This window comes from Chenopodium album, chromosome 1 (assembly GCF_948465745.1).
Source record: "Chenopodium album chromosome 1, dcCheAlbu1.1, whole genome shotgun sequence".
Taxonomy (NCBI): Eukaryota; Viridiplantae; Streptophyta; class Magnoliopsida; order Caryophyllales; family Amaranthaceae; genus Chenopodium; species Chenopodium album.
Genome location: NC_137834.1, coordinates 2,042,113 through 2,067,678, shown reverse-complemented (window position 1 = coordinate 2,067,678; position 25,566 = coordinate 2,042,113). Strand labels below are relative to the sequence as shown.

Here is a 25,566-nt window from a genome sequence, read left to right as displayed (position 1 = left end):
AGCTGAATAAAGCTCGTGAGTCAAGAAAAGAGCCGTGACTCGTGGACAAAAGAAAATAAAATTAATCAAAACGACATCGTGGAGCACCTACAATCCAGTCGTAATTAATATAACCATGAATTTATCACTTACGAAAAAGTTTAATTAATTCAACTCCTCCTCCTCTTCTTTCTTTCTTACGACGACGGACGAATTAGGGTTCCTCGTCGATCTCGAAATTCCTCCATTACAATGGCGCTTCAAGCTGGGATGGGCGTTTCTCGACTCCTCCTCTTTATCGGAGCTGGTACTTCTCCTTCTCTTTCTCTCTCCTCCATCTCCAATTTTCTTTTTTATTTTTATTTTTATACTGATCACACTTTTTTTTTTTTTTTTTTTTGGCAGGTTATACTGGAACTGTTCTTGTCAAAAACGGCAAATTAGCTGACATAATTGGCGAACTTCAGGTATTTTTGATTTTATTTTTTTTTTGAAATTTTTGTGCTCAATTTTGAGTTATTAATTGCTGAAATTGTATTTATTGTGATTTAATTAACTTCAGGCTTTGGTGAAGAATTGGGAGAATTCAGGTGATTCTGCAAATTCTGATTCTGAGCAAATGGCTGCACAGGTTTGTGGTTGTTCAACTGTTATACAATTATGCTTTTTATAGTCGTCGTTTGTTTTAGCACAATTTTTTTTGAGAGATTTATAGCTTTAAATATCTGTAGTTACAAATTGGAATCGGAGAGATGTTGCGAATCGAAAAGGTTGATTTTTTCTTTGGCAAGGTTTCAGTGGATTAATCTGAGAGCCTGAAAGATTTTGTATGATGCATTGAGTTTAATTGTTTGGCACGAAATTTGAATTTGAAGAACCATAATTGAGTTGTCTGTCGTTCACTATTTTGTTTCTCGGATGAAGATATATGTGTAGTTAGGGAGAATTTAGCAGAAGTATAGGACTACTCTGCGTTTATTATAATCTAAGTATTTCATTTTCCTTTCTGTTTTCTGCTGTGCACTTTCTTTTTAATGAGACAAATCATGACTCCGATTGAATTAGCCTCACGTGACCTTAGAAAAATGTTTCGGGAGTTTTAGGCAAATGCTGAGTGGATAATTAGACGCAGTTAGGTGATAACAGCTAAGAGGCACCTAATTGGTGCACCATTGGCAACAACATAGGGGCACTGGCCACAATTTAGGAACATCACCTCACAACAGTTAATCGATGCACCTGACTTGTTCTTGCAAGTTGCAACTGTTGAATGTTGATTTCATATATTCTCGTTCTCCTCTGTTTTTCGCATGTTTGTTCGTTTGTGTGGAGTGGTTATAAAAGTTTATGTAGGAAGAATCAAGGATATCCCATAGAATAGGGGGTTTATTGTAGCCTTATAGGCATTAGTCTAGGAGGGGGACCAAGGTTATCCCATAGAATTGGGGGCTTACTGTGCTGTGTCCAATAATGATGTGATTTGAATTGAATCTGTTAAATCAGATACAAAATTATAAAAAAAAGGAGGAATAAAATGGTTTTTACATGATTAAATACGCATATTTTTAGCATAAAAAATGTCAAAGTTCATAGTTTATGTAGCTGGGTTGTCATTAAGCTTAGAGAAAATAATTGGTTGCATTTGGGTTCATTTATATGAGTACGCAGTTACACGGGATGACAATCCTAGTCAATTTTGTACAATGTTGACTGATCAATGATCTAAGTAAATAATAGGATTGTCCGTTCCTCATGGCCTTACCTGCTATGTTGAGATTCTACTTCCAGTCTAGATCGTTTAGCTAATATAAGATCATAGGATCGTGCTATCTAGATCAAGATTCTAACATTAGATTTGATCAGTGTTTGTTAAAACATTTGTGGTTAAAGGTTTAATGATATAAGCTAAGGGACTCTAAAAACACCCTTTGTTTATTTTTTATGTTTTTGGTTTAACTTTTCATGTTTGTTGATGCATGTCTTCGACCATTAATATCTCTAGTTTTGTATTAGTAACATTTATAAAAACCCATCGAAATAAATCAAACAAGCCCCATATGTTCATGTGTTATTTATTTTTTATTTTATTTTTGTGGATGGAAGAGGAAGATTTTTTGGATGACTATAATCAATTTTAGTTCATGTAGCTGACCCCACTTATGAGATTAAGGTTTTGATTGATTGAGTGAGTGATTGACGTATTGAAAATAGTTAAGAAGATTATCTCAACCTATAAATTCCAACCGAAAAATATAAAATGCAAATGGAGGGAGTAGCATTTATATGTTTTTACCTCAGACGATCATGTGAAGGACTGAAGGTAGCAAGTAAAGTATTAATTAATGTCGATTTTCTTGGGGAAACAGGCTTTGTTATTTATTGATTTTTATTTTGAGGTTATTAGGCATGAAACGGAGTAAAACCTGAAAAAGGAGAGGCTGAAATAGATCAGGTCATCAGGACCAGTTTGGATGTAGTGGGAAAGTTACGGTTACTAGTTACTTTTTTAGAGTTTCTTTTTTCTATTGCCTCCTTGGATTTCATGTGGAGTGGGGGAGCAAAACTAAAGATATCAATTGCTATGTGATTTACTAGAGACATTCCATAGTCCCATGGGCCAAGGCAGGTTAAAGAATATCATTGTCTTTGTTAGAGAGCTGACGTGGGTCATTTTTCTTTTTAATTGTATGATAATATATTAATTAGACATTGCTTTCGTTTAAGGTAATGTGCTAAAATGGACAGTTAATTGGATGATGTTGTTTGTTTAATCTGAAGCAAGGCTCCTTTATTTTCAAGAAGAAATTGCTGTAAATATAAAATAGTAATTTTAATTTGCTGAACTATGTCTGTTTAAGAAATAAACTTGCGATTGGTGGTGTAGCTGCCCCCCTGACAAGCAAGAAGCTTCCATTTTCTGTATGAATTTAATCATTTAGGGAATCCATACTCTATGTAAGGTAGATTACCAAGTTGTGTATAATTTTATCCTCCTCAAAACTTCCATTTTCTTTATTGCAAACCTTGAAACTAACAAGGGCCGAGAGAACTCTTTTTGCCATGCATTTTTCCATAGAATGTTTCAAAGGGTTTGTTTTTGTATAAAATCTCACATAGAATCCTTTATAGGTACGCCGGTTGGCACAAGAGATTCGGAATTTAACCTCATCGCGGCAAATTACTGTGGTGAATGGGTCTGGTGGAATTGGTATGTCAGTTTAAACTAACAGTTGCTCTTACAGTGCTCTTTGTTTTGTATATGTTTGTGTCGGTGCCTCTAGGTTTGCTTTTTGCTAATTCTATGATTTAAGCAGATGGTTCTTCTCTAATTCTTCCGGCTGCAACCTTGGGTGCTTTGGGCTATGGGTATATGTGGTGGAAGGTAGGAATATTTTTCTTTTAGCCAGCTTGTCCCCCTTAATATTTACCTTCTCATGAGGAAACTGATCAATGACAAAATTGCTTTTTTTCATGGTATATTCTCAGGGTCTTTCTTTCTCTGATCTTATGTACGTGACCAAGCGTAATATGGCAACGGCAGTCGCAAATTTGACAGCAAATCTGGATAATATCACTGACAGACTCGCTGTAAGTTGCAAAATTTCCTATGCTTAAAATGTGGACATGGATCAAATGACTTTCTTCAATACAATCTTTGATGTTGTGTGTGGTCTTTTGTGAGTTTTGTCTTTATCCACCAGTATTATGTTGCAAATCATGTAGTTTTCATTAATTGTTATGTCTACTGCTCTTTGTGTGCTAAATTTATATCTCTGCCCCCCCCCCCCCCCCCTCTCTCTCTCTTCCCTGTTAACGGGTGTGTTGAATTTCTCTATTCTGCAGAAAGTAAAGTTACACTTGACTCAAAGGATTGAGAACCTGGATGGGAAAGTTGATGAGCAGAGGGAGATCTCAAAACATATTAATGATCAGGTGGACTTTGGATATTTACCCCTTTACTTTTAGTCTTTTACTGGTCTACTTGTTCTACTTTGCATATCATAATCTCCAATCTTTTGTACTTGGCTGACAAATGCCTACTCTGCCAGCTGTCCTTCACTTCTTTGTGCAAATTGAGTGATGAAAGTCTTTACCAATTGACTAGTGTTTGGTGTTAGTTAATTCATTGCCCTAAGTGGTTTCGTCTTCTGAATTTTTTGGAAATTTATTTATGATTATCGTGTGTATTGTGTATATCTTCTGTTCCATGACATGTCACCATTTTTTCTTAAAATAAAAGCTATATCTGTTATTTGAACATATTGTCGAGCTATTTCTGGAATTTTCGACATACAGAATAGACCTTATTTGTGTGCATATTCTGTGGCTGTGTGGCACTTATTTTTATTTGTACTTTAAGCTTCTCAAAGCTTGATGTAAAATCTGTTAAAATGGCTGAACCATGTGAAACAACCTTCTATTGAGTCCAACTGGCTGGTCAGGCTTTTATATCAGTATAGATGGTGAAATTTTTGTACCCAAGAATTCCATCATTGAGATAATATCCACTAAGTTGTAGTTCTGTCTGAAAAGAAGTCAACATATACCTTTTCAGTCTCCAAAATATCTTATGGTTTAAATATATAATCGGTATTTTTTTTAAGCAAGTTTAACAAGATTCTACGTGATAATGTTTTGTCACATGATGTAGTTTGACCTTCAAAACTATTTATTTTGGCAGTGGAGTGTTGGACTATTATTTTTGGGATCCTGAAGGCACTTGATTATTTATAAAATTTTAAAGATGAATAAAGTTGTCCTTTTGATTTTGGTCTATGATATATCAAATAGATATGGCTGTCAGTAATGGAACTATAGGCTTCATTGAGAATTCTTGATATGTGATTATTTAAGTGTTGGAATGGTGATATGTGAATAATTTACTAAGCTTTTATGCCTCTGCATCAGGTTTGTAAGACTCGTGGTGATATTGACAAAGTTACCAGGCAGCTATATTCCTTGCAGGAGACGGTTTCCATTTTGGTGAGTTGATTGTATGAGTAATCCTATATCCCAATTTTGTTAACATTGTTGTTCATGCTATCTAGCATGTGGAGTTGAATAATGATTTTGACTTAGAGTCCCTCATTAACTTGAATTAGTCTTTTGATTTATTTCTTATTCTCCCTTGCTGTCCAGCAGCCTTAAAGCCATATTTTGACCATTGATGTCTGTAAATTATATATTTGTAATATATTATGCTACGAAAGCAAATTTCTGCAATAAAAATAAAAATAAATAATAGACATATAGTTCTGTTACTGGAGTTAGTGTTTTTTTAAAGATATTGACGACCAAACATTTCCAAATTTGATCTTCTAAGTCAAAACAAGCCCTATTAGCTGGACTGCTGGAGGGACTTGTATATATGAAATTCCCAAAATCTATATGATGCTGGGAAAAAATAAAATAATAAAGCAAGTTAGGGCCTTCTAATGGTGAATTGAGAATGTTTTTTATAGGCTTAGTATTATTGGTTGAAAGTATGTACATTGTCCCATAATTAGTTCATGATTTAAGAGATGAGACCCGGAGAATAATATGATAAACTCAAGCCGCTTTCATATTTCTAGAAACAATGCTTTTTTCTAGAAAACAAGTATCCTTGACCAATAAACCAAAAATTGGAGTCTTGCTCGATCATTTTATCACATAAAACCAATGACTAGTCCTACAAATAACTTGGACCCTAAGTTATTCCAATATACCCTGATTGATCAATTTGGTGAGTGGGCTAGCATGTACGTAGTGTAATATAAGGTGCACCAGCATGCCAGATTGTTTTCTGTATGGCATTGCTTATGCCAATTACATGTGTGTAAGATGCTAAATATTCATTTGTAACCTGAGCTCTTGGTCATTGTCATGCTCCATTTATGTTTAGTGTGTTACAAAACTTACAATGTGTGAAGTTGCCATGAATATCTCCTTTCTGCAGATATATGCATTCCACGCAATAATTATTTTGGTTGTGCTCCAAATGTAACTGTAATTACTGTATCATCTTATCTTGGGTTTTGGCCTCTTGGGACTTCTGCTTCCTTGTGCTTGCATCTCTTTTATATTATTAAAAGAATTGTTAGTTTGCAGATGCTGCAATTAACCTACAGTATTTGTCATCTGAAGCGATGATTTCTGTTAGACCTGATGCTTCTTCTATCAATTATTGCTATTCGAATTTAGTTTGGAATTTGATTTTTCTTCAGCAATAATTTCTATGTGTTCTTATAAAAAGTTTGTTGATGCATGAAATCCTAATCTGCTTTTACTTCATCTATAAAATTAATAAGTCCATGTTCTTTATTTTCATTATCTTTTGGCAGGATGACAAGATGGGTTTATTCGAAGAGAAACAGGTATGGTGTTTCTTTTGACCTTTTTTGTTCGCTTCAAAAAAATTATTTAAGGCTTTCATCATTAAATTTGGGTTTTGACGACTTCCCAGAAGTCTCGAACCAGTGAGCAATCTAGTAAACTTCAACATGGTTTACATAGCATGTACTGGAATTTGGATGGTTTTAGCTATGCATATTCATTCCAAGTAATATAATTTGTGTTTCTACAGACGCTTACACTTATGGGTGTGGATTACTTGGTCAACTTTGTTGATGGGAAGACTTCAAAGGCGCCAGGGCTTTCTCAAAACTTTCAGGTACGTTTCTAGAGTTCATACAACCTACTTTTTGCCAGTTTGATAAATAAGTCTACATGGCAATTACCATTGGTATATCTGCTTGTTGTAACTTGTTGCTGAAGCTGCTTCTGTTCTATTTGTGGGCTAGATATAAATTTTAGAAATGGAATCAAATATCTGTTGCGCTGCTAGACATTGTTATACTGAGTAGCCTTTTATTGCATACGTGTGAGGCAAACTGGCAAAGGGATAAGGAGCTTTTGAGTTGGGCAGGTTTAGTAGTTGAATGAGCAATAAAATGAGATATTGTGTGATGCCATGTTTGTGTGACTTCTATCTGACAAGCTTATTTCTTCATGAGAAGCTATATGTTGAATGGACTAGTTTTATACAAAGTGTTATACATAGACAGTAAATCTTAGTATTTGTGCAAGACTGATTGGTTAATTACTAAAAGTCATCTCAAGAAATGTATCATCCTATATATTCATAGTTGCATTCAGTTGTGCTTTTAACTGTGTTATGCCAACTAACTTCTTATGAGATTGTCTCGTGTAAGAATTGCCAGTCAATGTGGTATATGAGTCATTGACATGCTACTTGACTGATGTCTCTCAGGATCAACTGAAACTTGGCAAAATGCGTGCTCAGCTCCCATCTTCAAATGCTCTTGGCCTCCAGGTTCAATCCTAACTTCCCAAAGATCTCAATGAAGATGATTTCTAAAATTGTGTCTCTATTATCCAACTTTTGTTTGCGTGGCAGCTTGGAAGCCATTTTCTTGCAATATATACTGTTGACATATATAAATTGATGTTTAGCATCTAATCTTAGCTCCTTGGAAAAGTTATATTGTTGTTTTGTGCACTTTTAGTAATTAATTCTCTGTTATGATTCAATAATTTGTTTTTCTTAAGAGCTAGGCAAAATTTCAATGAAGAGCATTGCTGACATATTAATGATGTCATTTTGTTTTTCATCTTCAGGGCCTCAAAGCACTCGCAGACTCAGCAAATGAGATCAGATCCATCAAAGGTGTTGAATGACCATCCAAATACGAACTTGACAAGGTTTGGACATCTTACTTGTATTGCTCCAACACTTCTTGGCTCTTTATTTTTGTTGAAGATTTATAACAGAGACGCACACACACGCGCTCGCGCGCGCACACGCACACACACAAACAAAAAACCTTTAGAAAGGCATACCAACATACATATCATTATAAATATTGATGAAACATTTTTCATGAAATTTATTACCGTACAAATTATACACAATTGATATCTAATTGTCATTTGGTGAACACCATATTTTAACAGTATCATATCATGTCATTTAATATAATCTAAAATCAAAAAGATATTGATTAGAAAATCAACTTATAGATTAAAATTTCTAATAAACTCTCGGGTAGTCAGGTGTCAATAATAAATGCAGTATTAAATTTTACTGTTTTGGTATAGTTTGTTACCAACTGATTTTTTTATAGTTGTGGTAGGCTGGTAGCACATTGTCATGGGCTGTCTCCCACACTCAATGTGCACCCTTGGGTTGCAACATAGATCTGCCAGTGGTTCTAAATGTGTATAAACTGATTGATATAAAGTGAAAGTATATTAAAAAATGATTAATGGAAAATGTGAGAATTACTGGAAGCAATATTTTGATCTCAAATTTTGATGCTTATTGTTACTACTTTTCCTTTCTCAGTGGGTTTTAATCTCTTCAGGTCTGCTTCAGTCAAGGCCTTAAAAGTTCTGGAAATTTCAGGCTGCTGTTGGAGAAGGTCATATATGGCAATAAATTTCACAAACCGTATATATTAGTGAGCAGAAAGGTTGTAGGAAGAAAAACCATTGCGATGTTTTTACTTGCTTAAAAAAAATTATGCATCAGATTGCAGAATGTTTTTTTGCATAACCTCATATGTTCAAAGTTTGATGTACATCTTGAGCTCAAGATCTAACAATGAACCTTTTATTATTCAAATACTATAATATCCACCGGAATATTTTTGCATCAGATTGCAGAATGTGAAGTATACCACTGCGAAATGAAACATTGTGTATTTTTGTTTTGTACTATTTTCTAGTTTTTATTTATCACTGGATCTAACGTATATAGCTAGAGTATGATTTTAGCGATAGGTGTTCAATACTTCATTATATATTTGTAAATTCCCTCTCCTACAGGATTTAACCTTTGCAATTGTTGCCATTGTGAAGAAATTCAAGTATGAAAATGGAGGAGTTTTTTGGTTGAGCGATAGTGGTTTGGTGTTTGCTGTGACTGCAAGATATGCGAATAAGTCATGCTCGCGCTGAGACAAAATTTATGGACATTTGATCATTTAAGAATAAGTCATGCTCGCGTTGAGACAAAATTTATGGACATTTGATCATTTAAGAATTAGTCATGCTCGCGTTGAGACAACATTTATGGACATTTGATCATTTAAGAATAAGTCATGCTCGCGTTGAGACAACATTTGTGGACGTTTGATGTTCATTAAGAATCGGAATGTGGATATAGATTGTCATTTGTTGATAACACAATTTGTCCGATTTGGCAATCCTCTGTTTCTACAAATGTAGACTGAAACAATAACAAAAGAAAAACATTTCTTCTACTGTAACCTTGTACAACTATGTTAGCAAGCTCGTTTAGGTACACATTTCAATGGTCCTGCATATTTTGTGGCACGCCCGGCAAATCTCCCATGCATTGCACCTATTATCTTACTTTCAATAGGTTGTAACTGCAGTGGTGAGCGTGACTGCAAGAAGGTAGCCCCGTTTATCAGCACGTCTCTATTTGAAATCCATGTCCCGCTATCCCATGGTGATGATGGTATCTGTCTGTGAGTAACCTACGCTCAAAATGAAACAATAGTTAGCTAAAAATTTGATCAAGTACCCTGTAATCCTCATTGCTTTTACAAGAGAGGTTTATTGATTGATTATCTGAATATGTTATTCTTAAAATGTTGGCAAAATGTCAATTAAAAGATGAGTTAGATGCATGACATAATGTTATACCTCCTTAGCTCTTGGGTTGATTGGGGCGATGAAACGATTGCCCTCACTGATGATGGTTGGGTTCTTGCCACCACCAATGGCGTACATTAGCCAGTGAGTGTAGTCGTTATTGACTATATGGAAGAATCCCCATCTACACCTTGGCATCCTTTGCACTAATCCTTTCCCAAAGTGAGTATATGCAATTGTTACTTGCATATTCCTATCTTCATAATGGGTGTCTGATGCACCAAACAAAAATACCTGCATATATACATGACCTACTTAGTTAATTGACTGCATCATGTAGATTTGACAGCATTAGTAGTTGCATACCACGAATATTCTACACTAGTGTCACCTTGTCATGATCAGTCATATGGCAGTTGGAGATGGTAATCGCGGTTGAGCCTTTGATGATATCAATGAGTCCATCCGAGGCCTTGGAGAATGAACAATGATCAATCCATATATTATGTGATGCAAAGATAGATATGGCATCCCCATCACTTTGAGTCCTGAAACCGAAATGGTTAGCTGAATCTCTGATTAGTCCTCCAGAACCCGGGACTATGTCCCTAAGCTTGATCCCATGGATGATGATGTTCTCCACATATTGCAATGTGATCCCAGCCCCACCTTCAATGACTACGTGTGAACCCCGGCCATCAATGGTCTTATTGCTATTCACTATAAGCTCTTGGTTAAGCCTAATTCTCATCACAGGCTTAGCAAATACAATCCATAATGGCTCATCTTGGATGACTGCATGTCTTAAGGTTCCGGGTTTAGGGTTCACCATATCATCGTCTGAGGGGTCTTTCACCAAGTACTTGCGCCCTGCTTTGCCCCCGGTTGTCCCTCTTCCGAACCCCAACACACACTTGGCTAGCTTTCGCCTTTTCTTCTCCCAATCAGCTTGGCATCTCCAACATGCATCGATTGGATTCGTATACATGCATCCTTTTTTGTATCTCTTTGCTAATTCTCTCCTTGTGTTGTTTCTTCCTACCTCATCTTCTAACCACCTGCTTTGTAAACTACACATAATGAAGGAGAATGAAATTAGATGAAATAGAAAACATGCATTGTGTAAAAATATAACTTGCCCTTATTCTATTTTATTCCTTATTTTCACATTTGATATAAACATTTTATCCAAGGGTCAATTCATTTTATCAAATAACACAATAAGGGTTCTTGCCTTGTCCATGTATGTGATGTATTAGGAGTATTATGAAACTCTTTCAATCTCTTATTATGATTAAATACAAATTAACTTGAATGCTTAAAGGTATATAACATAAATTCCTCTCTTACATCTTTTTTAATGATGTAAATTTGTCGATATGGTGATTTCTTAATTATAAGACGAACTGGTTGGTTCATTGTAATAATTAATCTTAGATGGATGTAGTAGATTACGTGCATGCTTGATGCATCATGCTTCACCTTATGAGTTTTTATTGAGACGTAGATAGATATAACATTTCGAGATGAGAAAAAACAATATAATTAACTCACATTCGAGAACGAAGGTTAAGGTGGTTTGTGACATTATAGGGTTGAGGATTGTAGGCTCCCTCAAGTTTCCTCTTAGCTTCTAGTTCACGTAGTTTCCAATAATTATGCGACTCCAAAGCGGTATTTTGTGCCAAAGCCAAGACGAAATAAGATAAAGAACACATTAAGAGAAACATTAAATCTTGTTTCTCCATGTTTATTTTGTGGTTGAATTAACCCAAATACTTTGATAAATAAATTAGTAATGTGGTTAATTCAATTCATGATGTAATTAGAGGAAGATTTATATCAACACCCCATTTGAGCAGTTGGAAATCCCTCTGTCTCCTACCCTGAATTAGAAGTAAGCCAAGGTGACAACTTGTATTGTATAAATAATATGGGGTGTAAAAATAATTATATCTTTTTTTAGTTGGCATCATCAAGGAACCAATAGTTATTTAGGCTTTCCTCGAAAAAATAATAAAATAAAATTGTGTAGGCTTCTTTTCTGCGTTTTTTTTTTTTTTTTTTATTATTTTCTATTTTTTTTTTTTTTATTTAGATATGGTATCTTTCCCATAACTTATCGGTAGGAATGGATCATAGAGGTCAATTATATTAGTGAGTTAGTTTAAAGTCACGAGATGGTATTAAAGATATGAAGTCAAGTAATATTTGCCCTTTGTGAGCCTCTTCGCACATTAAAAAATAAATAAATAAATAAATAAAATTGTGGAAAACAATGTAGTATAAAATATTTACGATGATATAGCCTTTTGCTTACTCCCTCCAATCCTTTTAATTTGCAGTTAGCCTTTTGCTTACTCCCTCCAATCCTTTTAATTTGCAGTTTGCACCATTTGTTTTTTCGTAGTCTTACAAAAATGTCTGACTATCGTTCGCACCATAGCAACACCATTGTCTCTAATTAAACCTCAAATAAAAAAACACCATCTTATATTGAGTTCTTTCTATTGTTGTTTCAAGATACCATAAACAAAGTATGTGGCTAGAAATGATGTTTTAGCCCTCTGAATGCTGGTTATGGACTTATAATGCTAGCAAATACTTATCAAATTAATAGTACTTCAAAACTATGGTATCATTTCACATGTTAATGATTGCTGCAGTGGTTTGTGAAGTTTTGACTGTTTGAGAGTTAAAGATACTCTAAGGACTTAACTATGGCGAAAATTTGTTATGACTGTAACTTTGAAAGTTATCGCCTTAGCAGTAAGTACATCAAGTAACAGTCAATAATTATTGTTAATTTTATTAACTTTTTTCTGTCAATTTCATTATAAAATCAGAAGAAATCGGAGGGAAAAAAAAAAAAAGAATCAAAATTGCACTAACTGATTGTGTAAGCCTATATCCAACTGCTAGCATATCTTTTCTTCACTGGCTACATAACCAATGAAATAGTTCGGAAGATGCCTAGAGTACACAGGGATTCTTTGTTGATCATATTCAGGAATTTTCCAGCATGCTTTCATTCCCTTTGTTTTTCTGGTAGGAAACTGCAAAATGTCTGGCAGCTCTGAAGCTGGCACGATACTCAGTTCCATCTTCCCTGGCAATCCTCGGTAGTTGTTAGTGATACTGTCCCTGAAGTCCTTCTCAAGTGAAGTTACATTGATATCCATACATCTTGTCAAGCCCCAGTAGAAAACTACACTTGGTTCTGAGTCTACATTTCCTATGTCAGCATATTCTGTGGGGTTGGGGTCACAAGAAACACGGATCTCCTCCAACTGCAAGGAAAACCGAACATGAGAAAACCGTCAGACAATCATGAGTGTTGATGTGTGCAACTGTGTGCACCGGAGTGAGTGAAATGGGAAATCATCAGAAATAACAAACAGGGGCTGGATAAAAAGCAGACAATGTGCACGCTCATACACTCAAGCACTTGTACACACACACACAAGTGATAATTGCTGGAGTCTAAAGGCACTTTCTATTATCTTTACTTTCTTTCTTAAGCATTCTTCAGACAAACACACACACACACACACACACACACAAAAGAGCACATCAGGGCCATCTTTATGGAAGCCTCGACCAAAATTTCATAAGCCCATGACTAAAAAACCAAAATTTCAATCAAACAAGCACTGCCCACAGCTCAAAACACCAATAACCCAAAAGATATCAAACAAATACTATCACTTACTTTCAAGATGAGGGAGGGAAAACGTGACTTCACCCATCCGACCCAATCTCCCAAACCATCTTTTGCACAAGCTAAAAGGTAGATTTTGAGAAAACGGGGATACAGCTTTCTGTAAGCATTAATGTAAGGTTCAAATAAACTATCTCTGTCAAAATCAGGCTGCAGGATCTCCTGCAATATAAAAGATAGAAAATAATAAGTATATATGATTATATGTTAGTGAAATATGTAAAATACAAAAACGACAAAGGACAGACATAATTGTATCTTTTACTCCAATATATAAAAATTTTAAATATGATTTATTTATTTATTTTTTTTTAAAAAAAAAATTTGCAAACCTGGGTGATTCTATGCCCTCGAAGAAATTCTGCTCTGATTCGGTTGAATGTGCTCCGTGTGACGTTGGATTGGCAGCATCGATATGGGCTACAAGGCAGTCTAATAGGTACCCAATTTCTTTTCTCAGTCACATCTGGCAAAACTGGCATCATTCCATCTTGCAGAGCAACAGGAGTAGGCCAGGGCCAACTGGCAAATGTGTTAAAGAAGTTCATAACAAGGGCACTTAAGCAAGCATCTGGACTCGTTTGACAAATAAAAGCTGATAATATAGCTAAATGTATCCCTCCGAGGTATCCAAACAGCTGAAAATGAAGAATGAGTAGTCAAATATCCTGCATATACGGTAATACGGAGAGGGAAAAAACCTTTGAGACTAACTTAGAACGTTGAAGGTGCATACGAGATGTTAAATAGTGAAATCTCTTATTTCCAAAATTTTCTTTCGTGTCTTTTTTTGTTATAAAATTTAAGAACAAAATAGAGAGTTACAATGTCCATTTCCAGCCAGAGTGGTACTTTTTAAAAATCCAATTAGAGTGGTACTTAGTTATTATCAGGACTGACAAAAGGCCATCAAAAGTATCATCAAAATAGGCAACAACCATGTACACAAATTAAATGAAGCCAGACAGCCAATACATAACCGGTGCAAACCAAATAATGTGTGTGTGTGTAGAAGCATGACTTATGCATATGCATATTCATATTAATAGCATGTGAGCAAAGTGAGCCTAAAGTGGCAACCCTTCAAACCAGATAAAATAATGCAACGGAGGAGCATGTTCAGCAAGTCACAGATGCAATACATTTTGTCATATTAATGAAATCCTCACCTCATTCAGACTTTAAAGGACATGCTATATTGCTATTTAAAATGCTAAATTCCAAATACCATTCTTCGTAGGATTTGGCGTAGTAATTTATTTATCACTCTTTTCTTCAAAGACTTTTACAGGAATACTTTTTTTTTTTTTCCTTAGATTCATTTATTATTTTGGATAGTTTATAACAACCTCCTTTCCCTTTTTTTCTTGATAATCAGTAAGTTAAGAAAGTAGCACTCCACAAGCTTCTTCTTCTAGTCGTACCAATTACAGGTACAAACACCAGTTTTATGCTTTTAAAGATTAATAAATAGTCATGAAGCCCATAAATTTGAAGGCAAAACATCCATCTCTTAGTGAGAAAGATTGAGCAAAGAAGACTTACGTTACCATAAATACCACGTTGTTTGGCCCAAAACTTGATGCACCGCAGCAATGACTGGAAATTCTGCAGCATATGAACCATTAATATGAGAAACCTATAATATAATGAATACTCAAAAAATGAAGTAACTAGTCATTATACAATATAGAGAAGATCCACATAATGTTATGAAAATATGGCAACTCACATCTTTCATCAAATTGACTAACTATTATGTCTAGGAGAAACTCCATAAGCAACAGTGCCAAGCTCCTATCCCCTGACCAAAACCAACAAATCCTAATTTCCATCAAATTCATTCTTCTCCCACTTAAACAAAGCACATATACATATTTTCAAAAATTTATAATGGATCTTACTTCAGTATCAAAATCCTGGAAGCCATCCACGAAGAATAAGAATGAACGAACTAATAATTATAAAAGACAATAAACTAATAAAGAATTGGATGAAAATGCAACTAGACAGGTCTTGGTATTTCCACATTGATTATTAAGAGCTCATGTAGTAATTTTTCGCAAAAACTCATACTCAACAATTTGTTTGACCAAATCAAATCACATACACTAGGCTAGCATAAGAAGCATGTTCAAAAAGGATTGACACAATTTTCGATATTTTAAAAAAAACTGAAATTAAAATATACTACCTCCAGGTTTGGAACAAGTTGAAGGATGCATTGGTTAACACGTACACCAGATAAGCTTTTCCAACTAGTTTCATCAATATTGACCAGGAACACTGGATTCAGCAAGTCCACATTCTGCAATTACAATATTTGGCAAGTCAAGAAAATAATTTTACAAAGTTGTGTCCGTTGTACCACTTAAACTAAAACATTGTACAAACTCAATTATGAAAAAAATATATGTATTTCTCATTTATCCCTATATACTACATATATAACTTAACAAAGTATTTTTCCATCTTCAAGCAGAAAGCCCTTACTTCAGGAACTGACGTAACTTGAAGTTTAGCATACGGCATATCAACAGCGACACCTTTAAATTTAAATCGCATTAACGGCACCTTAGCATCCTTAACGCAATTGATTTCAGACACTTCAGGTTTGCCTTTGAGAATATTGTATAAAACAATACAGAAATCCTCCTGAAATGCGAAATACTGATATGAGACAACCTAACACAAAAGCCACTCATGATTCACCAATTCCATTTATAGATGAAAAAGGAAACTTACTTCCATAGTAGCAAACCCAGGACCAACACATAGAACATCGATATCTGATTCTGAATTATGAACCTGGGTAAATGATAAAAGTAGAATTACAACTGAACATTTTGGATTATATTTTTCAGTAATCACCAGCCATGCAAATAGCTCTAAAAAAAAGTGTTCACGTATGTCTAATGCACCATTAACCTAATTTACTTAATCTCTTGAAAGTTGAACCAAAATATATTCAGAGCATTGGTTCTGAGATATATGAAGAGCTTTTTTAGGAGCAGACTCAATCTTCGAATGTAGTAGCCCTAGTAGGATTACATTAATTTGCAGTAATTTAATACCTCAGATAATCATGCTGGATATTTGACACAACCAAACGGATATAAATATTCAACACTATATTTTGGACCAACTAAATTCAAAATTCATAAATGGCCAAGTCCTCGGCTTAAACCTGTGTCCAACACTGCAACCTGAGTCCAGGTTGATAATAGAACAGACAGAGAAAAAGCAATTTAAACATTCCACGCCCCCGGCCCCCTCCCCCCCCCCCCCCCCCCCCCCCCAAAGAAAGAAGCATAGACTAGTGGATCTAACAACACAACCTGATATAAATGCGAATTCTTTGCTTGCTTCAACCAAGTATTCGTACCATTTATTTAAGAAAATCCAGTTCACTTTAGCTAGTAAGGTACCAAATCTTTATACAAAGTATAAGTTTCTAAATATGGTGGATCACTCAAATAATAAATTCACTAGCATGTAGATTTCAAGGTCCTTAAAAAAAACCCAAGGCCCTATCAACTGATGTAGCTGTCACTGTTTCTAGGCTATTAGAAGTCAGCTCTCATATTTTAGTGTTTTATAAAACAAAAAATTGGATTGAAATAAAATGAAAATGAAATAAATTATTTACAGCTCAAAAAGCTATTTCTTTAGCTTTTCCAGAACATAAATTCTACCTTAAAATCAATCAATCAATCAAAGGCTATATCACATAAGTGGGGTCGGCTACATGAACCAAAAGTGATTATTCCATAATAGTCATCCACAAAAATCTTCCTCCCCCATCCCTTACGATCAAATACCTCATTCTCATGCAAATCTATTTACTTCATATCCTTCCTAACTCCTTCCAATCAAGTTATTTTTGGTCTTCCTCTACCTCACTCAAGCTCTCTGTGATCCCACTCTTTGTACCAGTACACCTTGGGGTCTTCTTCTTACATGCCTGAGCCAACGCAAGCGATTTTCCCTTAGTTTGTCTGCAATGCTTGCAACACCCACTTTCTTGCGAATAACTTCAATTCTGATTCTACCTCTTAGAACTCTACCCGCACATCTATCTTAGCAAACGCATTTCCATAACCTCCATCTTTTTAATGTGCTCCTAAGAAGCTCAACATTTTGTACCATAAAGCAACACTGGTCTAATTGCTAATTCTACCTTTAAATCCTACTCCAAAACACTACTTCATCAAAAACTGAATTTTGCAGTGATGAGAGTTTTGGATCGGTCAAAATCAATAAGAGGCTTTTACCAAACAGGACCTCAAAATAGATGAGAAGAGTCTAAGCATCATAAAATGCAAACTGAGCACAAAGTATAAAGAATGAAAATACTAACAAGCACAATAACCTCAAAAACATAATTGTGAAAAATGATTTCATGGGTGTAAGATCTAAGATAAAATATGAAACCATGCACATAGTACAAGGGAGAAACAGCATTCTTACCCCAAGACCAAAAGATCCATAAGTTAATATAGTAGCTGATGCATCTCTAATTAAATTTTCAGGAAGTTTCCTCTGCCAAGCAACTTTTGTGATCCAATGCTGAACAATCTACAGGACAGAATTGATAACCATGAGCTAGTGAGTCCACGGACACAAGCACAGATAGAATTAGATGCATAGAACACAAAGAAAAAGCAGTCGCAGACTCGCAGTACATATGACTATCAAATTTAATAAACCATCAGCTGTATGAGGAGTTGGAGATATGAGTATACAGTACCACTGTTCATAGAAGCATGGCTATAAAACTGAACCATACCCTTGAACAGCATACCAAAAACTATTCAAGAAGCCCACTGCTATATTGCTAACATAAAATTTACTCCAAGTGGGGCTAGAGCTCTTCAGTTCAAATTTCTGCTTTGGTGAAGTGGTAAAAGATCCAAGGAAAATAGAGTCAGTGGTCTCCGCCCATTAGCCATATGTTGCGCAACCATGTATAATGTAGATTTTAAATAGGTGTGTCTAACACTTGGGCAATTGGGCTTGGGCACTTACCGAGCAACATAAGGCACATACGGATATGACGGAAGACACACTTTAAAAACAATATTCTGACTAGGATCATGAGCAAAAATCTAATACCATTATAGCTTTAATAGCATGACCTTTAATGACTTCTCCACAAATTAGCTAATGGCTTTGAGTATCATATATATGTGCCAATCATATAAATTAGAAAGCATACAAAGTTAAAATTAATCTCTACCTCCAAGAAAGGGTAAAAAAAATGATTTATATCTTGCTCAAAAAACCTATATTACTACTTCCTACAACTTTAAAAAGACTTGATTGCTTCGATTTTACAAAGCTTGAAGCAATGTCATTTTTTGCTGCAAAGTAATTCCACATCTAATATCTTGGTGACATTTTTATACAATATTAGCATAAGAAAACTCAAATTACCCAACCACTGTCAACATTCAAAAACATAAATTCCTGATGAAGAAATCTAGGCCACTTCTATTACCCTTATGCCTCGACTCGAATAAGGATTCAAGTATTCAACCAAAGACATAATGTAACAATAGGTGGATAAAAGCACAAAGATTTCTGAATATGGGTAATCCTATAAGCAAATTCCCACTATTACAATGAATTTTGGCATGAAATTTGAGGTAATTGCATATCAAAATCTCAAATTTCATACCCAAAATCGTGAATTTCATAATATGAACAATGCTATAAGCAAAATCCCACTAATTAAATCAAATAAAAATCCAAGAAACGGAAAAAGATATGGGACCTTCTTGAGGCTGTGAATGATGGATTCTCTTTTGAGTATTTCTTCAGAAGACGGCACCAAACCACCATCTTTCATGAACTAACCCAACAAAGTAATTAACGAAAAAATTAGAACTTTTAATCAAAACCCAAAATAAATAAACAATCCCAAAAGAATTGAATAATTGGAGAAGTACCTGAAGCAAGGAGAGAGAACGATGATCATCCATTGAAAGTATTAACTATCAAGTGTACACTGATTATTATGGTATGGTTAGTTAATGACTTCAACCTTGTACTCTGTTTCGTATTATGTTTTTTTTTTTTTTTAACAAAACTGTTTCGTATTACGGAATACGAACTATGTTGTATGAAGCTCTTTGTAACACCGAATTTTATATTATGCTTTCCCAGTTTTCCTGTATCCGATTCTCGAAACAAAAATTACCCAACGGAACAAATACTCTTTTCGTTCCTAAAATTTATTTATTTTTTGGCCTACAAACAAGACCGTACGGACTACGGAGTAGTAAGATTTGATTGATTGTGCTTAGGTTAAATCTTAAGTAAAATTGCATAAAAGCTACTTGTATAACCCCAATAACTCCGTACGATGCACGGTTTGTTAGTATTTTTTTAAAAAAAATTATTTTTCATATTTAGGTTATTAAAATTGTTATTATATTAGTTTTAAAATATTGAATAAAATTTCTAATCTCAAAAGATAATATTTTGTATTTAATTCATTTAAACTTTAAAATTTCATTCGCCAATTTTGCTTACGTAGCATTTGAATTATTTAATTGTAAAAGAAATTAATAATCTCTTATTTAATTGGCTACCACTTAAATTTATAATCTTACATGGCGCGCTAAGAAAATTAAATCCTACGTGCCTCTCTAAAAACTCGAGGAAAAATTCCCCTTTAAATATACAGTTTTGTGCCCCGTGTGATGCTCGGGTTGTTTATTGAAGATAAATTTTTAATCTATATGTCAAATTTTTAAATATATTATTGATACAAAATTAGTTAGGAATTGTTGTGCTTTTATGACGATTTGCTATATTTTATCGAAAATTTTATAACAAAATTATATTCAATTTGTATCTCTGAAATATTGGTATTTCATTGAAAATAAATTCTAAATTAACAATTTTATCCTAAAATTAAACGAAGTATCTAAATAGAATTTTAAATTAACTTTTTAATCTTATGAAGTCTATTTAAATGTATCCAACGTGGTGCGACACTTGGCGAAAAGTTAAAACGCCAAGTGTCGATGTCTCGTAACCTGGCTAAAAGTTTAGGTTTATAAATTAGCGTCAAGACTAATATAAACCCGGTCCACATTAATATTATTGTGGACCGAGCTTCCATCACGTGACTATCACAGATTCTTTTTTGGGAAGCTTCCTTTAAATTTCCTCTCTCCTCCTGATATATCATTTTCTCTCTCTTCTTTCTTCTTTTTCTCTCTCCTCCTTTGATGTTCTTCTCTGTACACTTCAACAATGGTGAAGGCGAGAGAAGGAAGTTCATTAAAATCAACAATGGTGAAGGCGATACGATCATCAAATTGGAGTAAACGAAGAGGATTACGATCATCAGTTGGGCGGCCTTGCAAAGGTATTTAATTAGGTTTTCGATTAATTAGTTCAATTTTTGTGTAAATCGTCCGATTCTGTTTAATTTAACTTTAGATTTTCAATTTTAGTGTTTAAATTTCATTTTTAAGAGGTATTTTAGTATTTGATTTGATTTTTAGGGATTAGTTTTTACAATAGCTTAATTCTACTGGTTTTCCTCTCTCCTGTGTTCGTTGTTCGTAGTTTTAGTGTATTGATTTTAGTCGAAAAGCTTTAGAAATTGCAGAATGTGTGTTTATGCGTGCAAATATAAGAAAACAATTACTGGACGAAATATTAATATAATTATAAGATATCAATTGTGATTATATCAATATAAATATGATTATAAGTTTCAATTGTGATGATTATATCAATATAAAAGTGACTATATGAATATAAATATGATTAAAAATTAGATTATATCAATATAAAAATGATTATAAGATTTCAATTGTAATTATATCAATATAAATATGATTATAAGATATCAATTGTGATTATATCAATATAAAAGTGACTATATCAATATAAATATGATTATAAGATATCAGTTGTGATTATATCACATCTTTCATATAATGATGTTTGTGTATATATAATGACGTTTAATATCATATAATGACGTTTAATATCATATAATGATGTTTGTGTATATATAATGATGTTTAATATCATATAATGATGTTTGTGCTGAATATTTCAGGTATTTTTTCCAGTCTTATTTGAGCATCATTATTTTCTGTTTGTGCTGAATATTAAAGAGCAGAATATTCAATATCTTGACAACAAGCTATTGGTTGATCCTTCTTATAAGAAAAAAGTTGAAGAAATTGGATTAGTATTGGTATTTCATACTTCACTTTTGTTCTACAGTTTTTCAGGTTTTCATATTTGTATTTTATTCTTATTTTAAGAATACTAATTATAATTTATTTTTATTTTTTTTATTTTTTATTGTAGGCTGATTTAATTGGAAATTTCTTCGAGTTAATCCACTTAAATATCGTTTGTGATATTGGACTCTTTAAAATAAAAGAGATCGAAGGGAGGTGGAAGACCAATATGCTGTTTTTGGATTTGGATTGTGTTGCTTTCGTGTTGACCAATATGTTGTTGTTTGACGGTTCAAATGTGTTTGAATGCCCTTTTTTGAATACTGTAAGTTCTATTACTTTATATCATTTTGTGTATGCTAGAAAAAAGTTAAGAGTTTAGGTAAGGAATAATGTTTTATATGATTATTAATTTTCAGGAGAATGATAGAAAGATATGCAGAGCTTGTATATGTGCAAGCCTTGTATTATCAGACATGAATAAAGTGAGATCTCAGTTGTTGGATAATGTGATTGCATTCAAAGATAAAAGGTCAAAGACTTTGCAGACAATTGAAGAGAACAGAAGGAAAAAGGCCCGAAAAGTAGAAAAGATGAAGAAACCCGAAGCCAAAAAACAAAAAATTGTAGCAACTAAGAAGAAGAAATAGTTGTAGAGTTCTAAAAGTAGATAATATGGATTAATATTTTTGGTATGTAATGACATTTACACGTGTAATGTCTAACAATGTCTAACAAGTAACAATGTAATGACATCTATATAAATCAATTAATCAAGTTCATAATAGTATTCTAGTGTTTAACAGCTTATATATGATTATATAATATTATATGTGATTATGAGTATACCAAATATGAGTATATAAGATGAAAAGCTAACAGATTCATAACATCCTCCTCTTTTGGGTTACATAATAGTAGTATTCAAGTGTTTAACAACTTATATATGATTATATAAGATTATATGTGATTATGAGTATACCAAATATGAGTATATAAGATGAAAAGCTAACATATTCACAACACCTCCTCTTTTGGGTTACATAATTAAGTACATGGCTGACAGATATATTTGATTTACTTTTGCATGAGAAGATTTGTTCTATGGTCAAGTTTGTATGAAATATTGACTCCTATTTTGGTCACTATATAAAAATTGAAATCTGATTATACCCAATCAAATACCAATACAAAACTGATTATGTCAAATACAAACTGATTATGCCAAATCAAAATTGATTATGTTGTATATGAGATAGAAAAGTTAATAAACCAAAAATTCTAAAACAAATGAACTTTTGGAGTTGTGGAACCAAATTCTTTATGTCTTTTTTTCCCTCTTTTTGTTGGCTTTTTGTATAAATCATAATGCCCCTTGATTCTCTTGTTATCTTTCCCTTTGGTAGTTGCTCTATCGGGATCCAATATAGTTAGTCCTGACGATGACAATGCTTGATGACTTCCATCAGTTGTTGTTGCTTTTGCTTGTTGTGCTGCTGCTTTTGCCTTTTCAGCTGCTTTTGCTTCTTCAGCTGCTCTTCTTTGTTCATCTTCCTTGATTATTTTGTCAACAATAATGTTGGTCTTTTTGAAATTTTCTTCAAGAAATTTTCTTGCTTTTGCTATTTATGGCTCTTCAAAACTAAATTGTATTGTCTGCAAGTGAAAATATAATAGCCAAGATAAAATTGATTATATCATTATAAATCAGATTATATTATGATAAATCAGATTATATTATTATAAACCAGACTATTTTCAGCTATGTCTCCCCCCTCCAAGCACCCCCTTTGTTCAAGTTGTTACAACAAAAACAAGAGGCCACTGAAAATGTTACAGCACCATAAGACAATGCCTAGTGCAGCAGTGCAAAATACACTAAATACATTAAATCACCACATACGAATCAATCAAACTCTCACAACCGTACCCCTCCCCTGCCTACATGCAGCACACAACTCCCTCCCCTTCTCTGCATTACACATGATTATAATGCGAAAAAGAAGATTATAGAGTATAAAATAGAATTATATCACATAAATGATTATTGAAATAATTTTTATACCGTACACCAAATGTAAGATTATTATTTTGCAGAAATTTTATAAAATTGATTATATTACATTTAAAGTGACTATATCATAATTAAAGTGATTATACTTATCATTTTATAAAACTTCTGACTTACATTTAAAGTGTCAAACAAGTGTTGCATGAATTGATACATGTAGATATTGGAGAATAATTGACTTACATTTTATGAATCCTATTTAACATTATGAAATTGCAGCAATTGCATAATTGATTCATTCACATTATCGAATTCTAAAACCAATTGCATAATTTGCATATACTCTAAATCGCATAATTCTAATACCTTGAACTTGTATTACATGTTGATCATTCTCATCCTCAGCATCAATAATTGCTTGTTCTACATCTTCAACAACTTCATCTTCTTATTCAGGTCCGAATTGATCAATAAATTAAACAATGATCAATAAATTAAATTTGCACAGTTTGATCAAAATCAAATAGATAATCAGTCATTTTTATAATTCTTACCTTCGTAGTAGCATTCGATTTGAGCATCATCGCTCAGATCGAAATTGATTACGTTGATATCAAAATTTTCTACATTGTCCTGTATATTTTGATTTAGAACAATTTCAACTGAATGTATAGAAGAATTTGCCATGATTTTCGGAGAAATTAATTGATTATTAGAGAATTATAAACCCTAGATTGATTAGAAGGAGAGAGAAAAAACTTCGAGCTCTGAAGAAGATGCATGAATTGTTTGGGGTTTTATGGGTTTAAGGGTTAGTGGACTGGGCTGGAGACTTTTTACTGTCTTCTATTTGGTGGTTTGGGCACGTGAGACTTTGGGTCCACAATAAGTTTATTGTGGACCGGATCCACCCAAGATGAATTACTTTTTATATACGTTCAACAGGCGTAATTATCTTTTGGAAATGAAATGCTAAACTAAAATAAATAAGAAAAAGAGAGAAGCTAGAAATTTATTATATAACAAGAGCAACACGAGCACACGGGCAGTTTCAGCGCCAATGTCACTTGTTGCTCCTGGAAATCAATATTATTTGCTCAAAGAAGAAGTAGAAAATTAGATACAACGAAGACAGATAGAAAGCTCTGCATCATAAACATGTTATAGGATTAATCGAAGAAAACAGCCAATTTGTACAACAATCCTAACAATGCAAGTTTGATTTTTATGAAGCACAAATATTCAACTGTTATATCTCTACAAACACACACACACACAAAGTATTAGTTCTGTTTGTTATTCAAACACTAGTCTTTGAGTAACTTTGATTTGCATCTACACTCTACACTAGTCTCTCTTGACCTTGGTGGTCACAGTTAAGCAAACAATATGCTTTCCAATTTTGAACTCGAACTCGCGTACACGTTGATTTGCTATACTATCCTTGTTCTTGTTCATATCATCAATCTGATTACTTGCTTCATTATCAAGTGGTACATAGTAGCTTCTTCTCAACTTCATTCTCCTCAGAATCTTGGACAACTGCAATTTCATGAAAAATCAAATTCAAATCAGCCTTCCATGTTAATTAAGTGTTTTCAATTATTCGAATCTAAAGCAATATTAATATTATTACGGAGTACTACTTTAGAGCCGTGTCTTATTGTTACTCATATACGGGTGAGTAGTACGTTTCTTTATCAAGGAGATAAACTTAGGCACCCCTTATTTTATTCGATTACAATTGTTAAAAAAAAAAGAAAGCATGAGGCTATAACCCTCTACAAGTAGCTCTGAATTCAAATGTTTCATACAAAAGTTCACAAACATCTACTGTTCTATTGCTTCACCAATACAAAAAGTACCCTTGTATTAATTAAATTCAGTCCCAAGCCACCACTCTTCTTAGTGCTCTCTTAAGGAGCAAAATTCTACACTAAAAATTTATATTATTCCATAATTGTTTCAAGTAACATTTAAAGGGGATCCGTGGCCCAATGGTAGTGCGTCTGACT

General features: G+C 33.6%; 3 protein-coding genes and 2 long non-coding RNA genes across 6 annotated transcripts; 2 read left to right on the top strand and 3 right to left on the bottom strand.

The window, feature by feature from the left end:
- Positions 1 to 127: 127 nt before the first annotated feature.
- LOC145626933 (uncharacterized) lies at positions 128 to 8,700 on the top strand. 2 transcript variants are annotated; one of them, XM_081679397.1, is made up of 13 exons: positions 128 to 286; positions 385 to 446; positions 542 to 610; positions 3,109 to 3,187; positions 3,294 to 3,361; positions 3,466 to 3,567; positions 3,823 to 3,912; positions 4,888 to 4,962; positions 6,303 to 6,335; positions 6,545 to 6,631; positions 7,232 to 7,294; positions 7,600 to 7,683; positions 8,346 to 8,700. In XM_081679397.1, the coding sequence occupies exons 1-12, from the start codon at positions 232 to 234 to the stop codon at positions 7,657 to 7,659; spliced, it is 843 nt and encodes a 280-aa protein (XP_081535523.1). In that variant the 5' UTR covers positions 128 to 231; the 3' UTR covers positions 7,660 to 7,683; positions 8,346 to 8,700. The 2 variants fall into 2 exon arrangements, with proteins under 2 accessions (XP_081535523.1, XP_081535564.1); XM_081679438.1 differs by having other exon boundaries at positions 8,327 to 8,700.
- Positions 8,701 to 9,182: 482 nt separating this feature from the next.
- Positions 9,183 to 11,447, bottom strand: LOC145626836 (pectate lyase-like). Its single transcript, XM_081679335.1, has 4 exons — positions 11,158 to 11,447; positions 9,995 to 10,673; positions 9,655 to 9,897; positions 9,183 to 9,485 (listed from the first exon to the last, which is right to left on the bottom strand). The coding sequence occupies exons 1-4, from the start codon at positions 11,349 to 11,351 to the stop codon at positions 9,267 to 9,269; spliced, it is 1,335 nt and encodes a 444-aa protein (XP_081535461.1). The 5' UTR covers positions 11,352 to 11,447; the 3' UTR covers positions 9,183 to 9,266.
- A 939-nt stretch (positions 11,448 to 12,386) lies between these two features.
- On the bottom strand, positions 12,387 to 19,387 carry LOC145626750 (nuclear poly(A) polymerase 3-like). Its single transcript, XM_081679258.1, has 10 exons — positions 19,276 to 19,387; positions 19,101 to 19,178; positions 17,795 to 17,902; positions 16,070 to 16,132; positions 15,818 to 15,979; positions 15,519 to 15,632; positions 14,870 to 14,932; positions 13,657 to 13,962; positions 13,316 to 13,486; positions 12,387 to 12,893 (listed from the first exon to the last, which is right to left on the bottom strand). The coding sequence occupies exons 1-10, from the start codon at positions 19,306 to 19,308 to the stop codon at positions 12,522 to 12,524; spliced, it is 1,470 nt and encodes a 489-aa protein (XP_081535384.1). The 5' UTR covers positions 19,309 to 19,387; the 3' UTR covers positions 12,387 to 12,521.
- Positions 19,388 to 20,532: 1,145 nt separating this feature from the next.
- Positions 20,533 to 22,330, top strand: LOC145626691 (uncharacterized). The gene is made up of 3 exons (XR_014111059.1): positions 20,533 to 20,705; positions 21,411 to 21,551; positions 21,668 to 22,330. It is a non-coding gene; the product is annotated as an uncharacterized LOC145626691 (long non-coding RNA).
- Positions 22,331 to 22,804: 474 nt separating this feature from the next.
- On the bottom strand, positions 22,805 to 24,338 carry LOC145626628 (uncharacterized). Its single transcript, XR_014111046.1, has 3 exons — positions 24,106 to 24,338; positions 23,918 to 23,995; positions 22,805 to 23,196 (listed from the first exon to the last, which is right to left on the bottom strand). It is a non-coding gene; the product is annotated as an uncharacterized LOC145626628 (long non-coding RNA).
- Positions 24,339 to 25,566: the final 1,228 nt, after the last annotated feature.

Coding starts and splice junctions, on each gene's coding strand:
- LOC145626933 (XM_081679397.1), top strand. CDS start 232: ATGGCGCTTCAAGCTGGGATGGGCGTTTCTCGACTCCTCCTCTTTATC. Junction 3,568..3,822: donor ATATCACTGACAGACTCGCT/GTAAGTTGCAAA, acceptor TCTATTCTGCAG/AAAGTAAAGTTACACTTGAC. Junction 6,632..7,231: donor GGCTTTCTCAAAACTTTCAG/GTACGTTTCTAG, acceptor GATGTCTCTCAG/GATCAACTGAAACTTGGCAA.
- LOC145626836 (XM_081679335.1), bottom strand. CDS start 11,351: ATGGAGAAACAAGATTTAATGTTTCTCTTAATGTGTTCTTTATCTTAT. Junction 10,674..11,157: donor CTTAACCTTCGTTCTCGAAT/GTGAGTTAATTA, acceptor CATTATGTGTAG/TTTACAAAGCAGGTGGTTAG. Junction 9,898..9,994: donor ATATGACTGATCATGACAAG/GTGACACTAGTG, acceptor GTATATATGCAG/GTATTTTTGTTTGGTGCATC.
- LOC145626750 (XM_081679258.1), bottom strand. CDS start 19,308: ATGGATGATCATCGTTCTCTCTCCTTGCTTCAG. Junction 17,903..19,100: donor TCATTCACAGCCTCAAGAAG/GTCCCATATCTT, acceptor TCTGTCCTGTAG/ATTGTTCAGCATTGGATCAC. Junction 15,633..15,817: donor AAGTTACGTCAGTTCCTGAA/GTAAGGGCTTTC, acceptor TTGTAATTGCAG/AATGTGGACTTGCTGAATCC.